Raw genomic sequence first — 9,620 nt, forward strand, 5'->3', positions numbered from 1 at the left:
AACAGCATCGTCAATCTCAGTTCACGAGGGCAATCTTCGAAGTGTAACATGCTTCACAGCAATCCTGAGCATGGATGGTGACTCATCCCACAAGTCCAACTGGTGGCAGTTTCTTCCATATTTACAATCAAGCAGCCAGCAGGCCTTTCTTGCGTACATGGTCTCCAGCTTCTCGGGTCGAAACCTCACGGCAGAAGTTGCGGAGAAAGGTGGTCTTCTCTCAACCAAGATCATAGAGCACAAATCCAAGGAAAGATCAAGAGCTTGGGAACTATGTGGGCATTAGGTTTTGTTTGTCTTGACGACGCTGGAGCTGGAACCTGTGTTAAGTTCACGCCCGTGGTGATCCAAGCCATTCCAGGTACCACAAAGTATGCATTCTTTGCCCTCTGGGAAGAGCAAGACGGTGTACTGAGCAACATTGTTGGATCCAAAGTTTTGACCATTCCCAACTGGAACACGCATCTCGAAAAGTCAAGCGGGATTTGAGAAACATCGATCCTGATCGTGCCAATGCGAATGGCCTCGGTTTTTGCAAGGGGATGGAGCTAGATCCACAAACTTTCAACCGAAGCATTGTAAAGCTCAGGGGGAGAGATTTTGATCCATGGACAAATTTCAGGGTCAAGACAGCTCCAGAAGCAGCAGGATTCGACATGTCCCAGCGAGTCGTCTTTGCGAGTAGGCCACACAGAAACCTTTGCCTTCTTGGAGCTGACAACTCCTCAAGCAGCAATTCCATTACCTCGTCAGTCGACTTGATGTCTGGGATCTTTCATGTCTCACGTAAGAACTCTTACATTCAAGCGCAGAACTCGGCCCTGGATCTCAATCATCCAGCGTCGGATTTCTGGGTGGCAGCAGTAGCTCTTCCCAGTGCCTTCATAGCCGTCGTGGCAGCAGCTGTGCCTTTCATCAATCTCCAGCTCAGGCTCTTCACGAACTTGACGAATTTCCGGCGATGGAAGACATTGATGCTTTGTGTGAGCATCTCGGTTGCATCTTACTCTGCTGTGATTGCCGTCACCCCTGCCGAGCTTCAGAGGGAGAGGAAATTTGCGACCTGGGGGCTGCTGGTAGACCAAGTTCCAATCACAAAGCGAGGGCTTGAAGTTCTCGTTGTTGTCAAGGGCGAGTCGGTCTATAAATCCAGCAGCCTCATACTTGCATGGTGCTCCACTGCCATCCTCGTTCCAGTGGTCGCGTGCATCACATTCTTTACTTCTCGGTAACCCGGAAGAACGGATCCTTGATCTTCAAGCAATAGAAATGAACGCAGTGGAGCAGCGGCGGCTGGAGAGGGAGCGTGAGGCAGCTAGAAAAGCATAGAGAGTTTACTTATTTAAAATAAAACATTTTAACAATTTTTATAAGAAAGCTACTAAAAATCCTCGAAGTTCGCAACCTTGGATTATCTAGGTATATCCGGCATGAGAAACGCTGATCTTTTCATGGAACGAGTTAAGAGCAATAGCGATTCATCTCTGTTTTGTCCGAACAAGGCTCCTGGATTGGCTGACTGCTGGGGTGAAGAGTTTGAAAGCTTGTACACAAGATATAAAAAGGAGGTCAGTCTCCTAATTCTTTTACGAGCTTAATTTTTTGCGGTGTTTATCAGGGGAGAGCTAAACGTTCCTTATCAGGTCAGAAACTTTGGTTTGCAATTTTGGAAACTCAGATGGAAACTGGCAATTTTTTAAGGTGTGAAGTCAAGGAGTTCTTATTTCTGACGCTTTTTTCCGTTTCAGGACAGGAAGAGCAATCAACAAAATCTGGGGACTATCAAGTGCTCAAATCTCTGCACTGAGATTGTGGAATATACCAGTCCCTCTGAGACAGCCATGTGTAACCTTGCATCCACTGCGTTACCTCGGTTTGTCCGTGAACAAGGAATAAACTCGGAAACTAAACTGGTCGGTAGCAAGGGATGCAAAAATAGAGTTTTTGATTTTGACAAACTGGCTGAGGTAACACAGCTTTCATCATTCTCTAACGTCAACATGGAGATTTTTTCCAGGTGACAACAGTAGTGACTGAAAACTTAAACAAGATTATTGACATCAACTACTACCCAGTTGACACAGAAAAGCGTTCAAATCTTCCACATCGTCCAATTGGAATTGGTGTCCAAGGATTAGCTGACGCATTTATTCTCCTTGGGCTCCCATTCGATTCCGAAGAGGTACAACGTTTTTTCATGTAGCCGAGTAACGTTTCTCTTTACAGGCTCGTGAGCTGAACAAAGACATTTTTGAGACGATCTATTATCATGCCATGAAAACGTCAACCGTTCTGGCAGAATTATATGGAGTTTATGAAACATATCCTGGAAGTCCAGTCAGTAAAGTTCGGGTAGTGATTATTAATTTTTTTCTCTATCAATTATTTGTCTTTCCAGGGAGTCTTATGTGGAACGTTATACCGTCTGGTCGTTGGGATTGGCCAGCCTCGAAGGAAATGGTCGCCCGCCATGGAGTACGCAATTCCTTACTTGTTGCTCCAATGCCGACGGCATCAACAAGCCAAATTCTTGGAAACAACGAGTGTTTTGAGCCTTATACATCCAATATTTACGCTCGACGCGTTCTAAGGTATGCCTTCTTTCTGTATCAGCTGTGATACTTATGTTGCCTGCTACAGTGGTGAATTTGTTGTGGTTAACAAGCATCTGCTGAACGATTTGACTGATTTGGGAATATGGACACCGGATCTGAATATACAGGTTGGTTTGTGGACAAGTTTTTATTTTTTCTGAACCATGTCAATCAGGACTGTATGGGAGATCAAGCAAGTTGATATGGCTGTGGAACGCGGAGCATACATTGACCAAAGCCAAAGCCTGAACATTCATATGGAGCAGCCCACAACGACCAAATTGACTTCACTACACTTCCACGCATGGTCAGGGGTAAGGACACTCAGCATATTAGCGATTTCTATGCCTGTCCTCAACAAAATTAATTTCAGGGCCTAAAGACTGGTATGTATTATCTACGATCGCAAGCTGCTGCGGACGCTATCAAGTTCACTGTCGATACGGCCTCATTAAAGGTAGGATTATTTTCTACGGTTTTATCTAGCCATCTCTTCTGTACCAGAGTCCTACAAAGTCAACCGACAGAAGAGCTATTAGCGCAGATGGTTTTCTCACTCGAGAATCGTGAGAACTGCTTAGCGTGTGGTAGCTAGGTACTTGGTTAGAATGTGTTTTACGCTACGTGGGCCAGCAGAGCTCTAACTTAGTGCTCAATAATCTACACTCGAAGGCTTGTATATGATATTTGAGGTATGAAATCCTGTTCCGAACTTCTGGGATCCGTTTTGGGTGTGAGCGTTGACGCCAGTTACAGGTGACTAGAAAGAAGAACCTGATGCGTTTATCCTTATAAAACTGTCCTCTTTGGGGTTTTAATCGCTCTATTTCACGCAGCGTAGCTCAGTGGTCATCGTCTTCGGCCACTCTGAGTATACTTATGCTTTCAATTTTCGTTTCTCATCTAGTCTCTTAAGCAGTGACGAAGATGCGATTACTGGATCTCTCGGCCGTAAGGTACGCCCAACGACTGATAGTAGGACATAGATCTGTCTGGTTATTTTCTCCGTGGAGAGTTTAGATCTCTCTCACAGAAAGATGGAAGGCTTGAGCAGAAGCGAGCCTTCAGATTCAAGGGGGTTTACACAGGATACAGGCCTCCTGGTGAACGATGGCTCGAAGCAGACAAGCATGTATCAGCTGTTGTCGACTAGCACAGAAGCAGGGAAGCATTTTTATCGATACGTTGTTTGGTGCGCCCTTTTGGCATCTCTGAATTCTGTGCTACTTGGATATGGTATGTGTTTTGTTTCTTTACTTAGCATTGAGTTTTAACTTTGTGTCTTCCAGACATTGGTATCATGAGCGGAGCAGTCTTGTTCATAAAGGAGGATCTGAAAATTCATGAGCTACAGGAAGAGGTTCTGGTAGGCTCGCTAAACTTGATATCTTTAGTCGGCGGAGTTTTAGCAGGCAGGCTTTCGGACTCCATTGGCCGAAAGAAAACAATGGCAATAGCTTCCGTCATATTCTTTCTCGGAGCAGGGGTGATGGGGCTGGCTCCAAATTTTGGTATCTTGCTGAGGGTCGTATAGTGGCAGGGATAGGAGTAGGATTCGGGCTTATGATAGCACCGGTCTACACTGCAGAGTTGGCACCAGCAGCAAGCAGGGGTGCTTTGGTTTCGTTTCCAGAGATATTTATCAACGTGGGAATACTGCTGGGATACATTGTCAGCTACTTACTGTCGGGATTGTCTGCGGGACTCAGCTGGAGGCTGATGCTCGGGGCAGGATGCATCCCAGCGATCGTTCTGGCCGTTGGTGTTCTTTTCATGCCAGAATCACCGAGGTGGCTCGTCATGCAAAGCAGAATACCCGAGGCGGAAGTGGTCCTTCTCAAGACCTCGAGAAGCAAGCCGGAAGCGGATGAAAGGCTGGCAGATATAATGGCAGCCGCGAAGCTCAACCAGCAAGCCGGCAAGAGCCAAGGCGAAGGAGTCTGGAACGAGCTTCTGTGGCCGGTTCCATCCGTGAGAAGGATGGTCATCGTGGCCTTGGGTATCCAGTTCTTCCAGCAAGCCTCAGGGATCGACGCTCTCGTGTACTACAGCCCAGCGGTCTTTAACCAGGCCGGGATCACAAGCAAAGCAGGAGTTCTGGGAACCACAGTGGCAGTAGGATTCACCAAGACGGCTTTCATTCTCGTGGCAACGTCTTTGCTGGATAAAGTCGGCCGGAGGCCACTGCTTCTCGCGAGCAGCGTCGGGATGGCAGCGTCACTGGCGACAGTGGCTCTCGGCTTTGTCTTCTACGACAGTGCCATGGATCCGAGCAAGCATCGCCACCTTCCAGTCCAGTCCACAGCTAAATCCCCCGGAGGAAGCTCGGACGTAGCTCTAGCTCTGATCATCACCGCCATTTGCGTCTTCATGGCTTCCTTCTCGGTGGGATTTGGGCCGATCAACATGGTTCTAAACTCTGAGGTGTTTCCTCTCCGGCTCCGAGCTCAAGCCGTGAGCCTGGGACTGCTCGTCAACCGGCTGGTTAGCGGCACCATCGGGCTTAGGTTCTTGAGCATCTCCGAGGCACTGTCACTGGCCGGGACGTTCTTTCTCTTCGCGGGCATCGCGGCAGCGTCGGTGGTGTTCATCTACTTTCTGGTTCCCGAGACCAAAGGGAAGAGTTTGGAGGAGATCGCGGGGATGTTTGAGCGGGAGGGGATGCTCGCTGGATCGCCAGAGCTTGTGGAGCTTTCTTCATCCACGGCAGTGGCGGGAGGCCAATCTTTCAAGTACGAGGACGTGGGGAGTGCTCCTCACGAGCACTTGGAAGTGGAGGCGAGCCATGAAGAAAGTGGTGGCGGCTTGGGCAGCAAGGAATGTATGATGAAGAATCTCACAAGAAGCTGCTAGCTAAAGTCAAGTTGATTGCTGCAAAACAGGGCAATGTTTGAACTAAGTGTTTGGGTATTTTTATTTTAACTAAATTATTAAATGAAAAAAAGTTTTGTGTTTTTAACAACCATAGCAAATCAAAAGGTGATTGTGTGCAATTGAAAAGGTGTAAATAAAAGTATATTTATTATCACATGTCATATACGACTGACATGCGGTTAGGGTATGTCTTTCCCACACTAGACTTCCATACCCACGACCTCCCAACATTGACGGGAACACAAGCAAGTATTATGGAAGACTAGAGGGCATTGCTCATTAAAGTAACATGCCCCCAATTCCCAGATGGAAACATATAGCAAGTGCTTGAATGACAATTTCCCTTCTCTCCCAAAAAAGTCCCATGGAAACATATAGCAAATGCTTGAATGACAACTTCCCTTTTCTTCCAAAAAGTCTCATGTTCTCATGGACTATAAACACAACTATCTATCTAGTTATATTTACTTAATCCCCACTTTTATTACAGTTGCATACATACACACTAGTGCATTTCATTTCATGCTCGCTTCTTGAGCTCGGTGAAAGGATAGACCGAAGAGGTACCGCTGATGAACGCATCCCCAAGCTTGAACGAATCGTAGTGCAGGAAGAAATCCGCAAACAAGATCCTGGTAACCAACACCACAAAGTTCTTCCCGGGGCACTGCTTGTTGTCCACGCTGGGCGAGCTCGTCTCGGGGCCATTCGACCAGAAAACATGCTCCAGCAGGCGCTGCCCCTCCTCCCCCATGAACCTCCGAGGCTTGAACTTCTCGGGCTCCTCAAACACCACCGGGTCGCGCGTCACCAGCGGCTGGTACCCGTACAGCATCTCCCCGGCCTTGATCTTGAACGCCTCAACGTGCGTCTCAAGGACAAAGTCCACCTTGGCCTTGCCGTACTGCGACTGTACCGGGGGCTCGATGCGCAGCACCTCGTACACCGTGGACTGCAGCAGCGGCATGGCGCCCAGTGCCGCGGCGTCCACGCCGCCGCGGCCCACGGCACGCCGCACCTCCTCCCGCAGCTCCGCCTGCAGGTCAAACTCGTCAAAGTCGCTCACATGCTTGAACAGCGCGGGCCACAGAATGGTCAACCCTCCGAAGGTGTTGAAACATATGAAGAAGACGAGGTTGTGCAGGGCCTCGTCGGGGTCGATACCGTGCGGAACCGCCAGCGACACCGCGCGCTCCCCGTTGGCCTTAAAGAAGCGCACGATCTTATGGTACTCGGGCGCCACGATGATGAAGGGTATGGGCGCGGTGTGGAGCAGCGGCTCCTGGATCACGGCGGGCAGGCCCGCGTTGAGCACCGGGGCGATCTGCGGTGCGATCCACAGCTTGATCCCGGTCTCGGTGAGCGCATTCCCCTCGGTTGCATCCTTGTCCAGCACCGTCTTGGTCAGGAAACGGAGCGCGATCTTCCCCAGCACAGGGTTGAGCTCCGGTGGATCATCCGGGAGCAGCCCCGAGACAATTCCGCCCAGCAGCCCCCCGGACTTCTTCGGCTTGTTGAGCTCGGCGTCCCACTCGTCGTATCCGGCAGCCGCTGCCGCGCGGAGCTCCGGGATCCAACGGTCGTGGTTGCTGCTGAGGATGTCCATGCAGTACGACTTGAGCTGCGCATGCTTGGGCTCCTCCTGTCCGAGATAGGACAGCACGCGGTAGCCGCCCGTGAATCCGGTGCTCGGGACGTAGGTGCCGGTGAACACATTCTTCTTGCTCACCTTGGTGAGATCGAACAGGACAGGGAAGCTCTTCTGATCCAGCAGCGCAATGACTTTGGAATCGGGGAAGAAAGGTGGCCCGGGGGGCATGTTGACGCGGAAGACGGTGCTCCCGTACTCGTCCCTCCGCTTCTCGAAGAAATTCTTGCCGTAGAAACGGTCCAGCTGATCCAGCACGGAGCCGAGTATGGGTGCGCCATATTCACCGGGCACGTCGCGCTTCACCTCCAGGTTCCTGTCGTTGCTCATCACTGCAATTGATGCAAAGAAGTGAAGTTTGAGCTGCTAAGAACACAGTACTTGAGTACAAGGTGTGCTTGTGTTGGGCACAAGCTCGGGCTTTTAAGCAAGGTGGTCTCTATAGTACCTCCTGCAGCATGAAGAACGTGGGTGCAAGCGACAGATATCATCCACAGGGTCCAAGCTTAAAAAGAATTTGGAAACAGAATCAGAACACTGTAATGTAAGACAGCTGCTTCTTTAGCTGACACTATGTGTTAATTGTCCACCTTCATCCAGTGTTATCGGTAGGCCCTGGATTCCTTCCCGCCAGATTACTTTCAATACCCAGTTCAGGTCACTGCTCTCTTCAAACAAGGACCTAAAACTTATCTTCAACATTGGTGTTCTTTGGCCTCCTCAAGCATGAAGAGCCTGGGTCCAAACGAGAGAGGTCATCCACAGGGACCAAGCTTAAAAGCCAAAATGAAAACAGATAACAAGCAATACAATATACAAGGTAGGCCCTTCTTGTATATTTTGGTAGGATGTCAAGGTCAGTTTCGTACAATGGGTCCAGAAAAAAACGTGCGAAGAATAAGGAAAGTATAATAGAATGCTCGATTTTGGACTTTTTTAAAAAGTAATTATGCTACATAAAAAAATTACTACTTTTTAGGTTGGACAAATCGTTTTTGGAATGTATTTTATCATATAAAGGAAGGGTAATTAATGTTGTGTTGTCCTGAATGGATATACTTAAAATATGCTTAGATATTCTAGGATTTTAAGGGTTGTTAGATTAATTTTGCATTTATAATTTATAAGCATGTTTATAATTTATAAACTTTCCAAAACACTTTTTAGAATATTCTTTTTATTATACCATCTAGATTAATCTTCTGTTTATAAATTATAAACATGTTCATAATTATAAAATTCCATTAATAATATAAATAATACTACTATTAAGCAAATGTTGCATGCAGAAAATTATCAATACATATACATATACATATATACATATATATACATATACATACATACACACACACAAATATATATATATATATATATATATATATATATATATATATATATATATATATATATATATATATATCTGTGTGTGTGTGTGTGTGAGGTCCAAGTGCCAAGTGTATGACTACGATGCCATATACTAATATTAATGTAATAGGATTTTGGTAGCCATTGGATTAGTTTTAATCCAGACCACTTGCTCTCATATATAGATTAGAGTTTTTGAGCTAGTTAATATATATTCTCTTTCCATATTCCATGCACTCACATTGGTGGACGTGAGGGGCAATTTTGATTGTCCATGAAGATTGCTTGGATTTGGGATTTTACTTTAGACTTAGCTTTTACATTGCCTAAATTTTCTTTTTTCTTATAGCTTTTCTCACATTCTTCTTTTCTGCTCTTTCCTTTTCATTCATCTTCATGATAAAGTAACAACCTCCTCTTCCTTTGACTCTAGAGTAATAGTTAATGCAATTTTTCGATGCTATATGGTTGTAGTTGTTCTTTCCCTTTCAAAAAGAATTTGGAAACAGAATCAGAACACTATAATGTAAGACAGCTGCTTCTTTAGCTGACACTATTTGTTAATTTTCCACCTTCATCCGGTGTTATTGGTAGGCCTTGGATTCCTTCCCGCCAAATTACTTTTAATACCCAATTTAGGTCACTACTCTCTTCAAACAAGGACCTAAAACTTATCTTTAACATTGGTGTTCTTCAGCCTCCTCAAGCATAAAGAGCCTGGGTCCAAATCAGAGAGGTCATCCACAGGGACCAAGCTTAAAAGCCAAAATGAAAACAGATAACAAGCAATACAATATACAAGGTAGGCCCTTCTTGTATATTTTGGTAGGATGTCAAGGTCAGTTTTGTACAATAGGTCCAGAAAAAAATGTGCAAAGAATAAGGGTTAAAATATAATAGAATGCTCGATACAGTTTGGACTTTTTTTAAAAGTAATTATGCAATATAAAAAATTACTACTTTTTAGGTTGGATAAATCATTTTTTGAATGTATTTTATCGTATAAAGGAGTGATTATGGAGGATAATTAATGTTGTGTTGTCCTGAATGGATATACTTAAAATATGCTTAGATATTCTAGGATTTTAAGGGTTGTTAGATTAATTTTGCATATATAATTTATAAACATATTTATA

At 45.9% G+C, this 9,620-nt stretch overlaps 1 protein-coding gene and 2 pseudogenes across 1 annotated transcript; 2 read left to right on the top strand and 1 right to left on the bottom strand.

Moving 5' to 3' along the window:
- The first annotated feature begins 1,430 nt into the window (after positions 1–1,430).
- LOC9658665 lies at positions 1,431–3,189 on the top strand (annotated as a pseudogene).
- A 298-nt stretch (positions 3,190–3,487) lies between these two features.
- Positions 3,488–5,492, top strand: LOC112349420 (annotated as a pseudogene).
- Positions 5,493–5,988: 496 nt separating this feature from the next.
- Positions 5,989–7,446, bottom strand: LOC9658666 (allene oxide synthase). The gene has a single exon (XM_002978781.2). It carries the CDS (start codon positions 7,444–7,446, stop codon positions 5,989–5,991), a length of 1,458 nt encoding a protein of 485 aa, XP_002978827.1.
- Between the last annotated feature and the right edge of the window lie 2,174 nt (positions 7,447–9,620).

The sequence above is a fragment of the Selaginella moellendorffii genome, unplaced genomic scaffold, assembly GCF_000143415.4.
Source record: "Selaginella moellendorffii unplaced genomic scaffold, v1.0 SELMOscaffold_38, whole genome shotgun sequence".
Classification (NCBI taxonomy): Eukaryota; Viridiplantae; Streptophyta; class Lycopodiopsida; order Selaginellales; family Selaginellaceae; genus Selaginella; species Selaginella moellendorffii.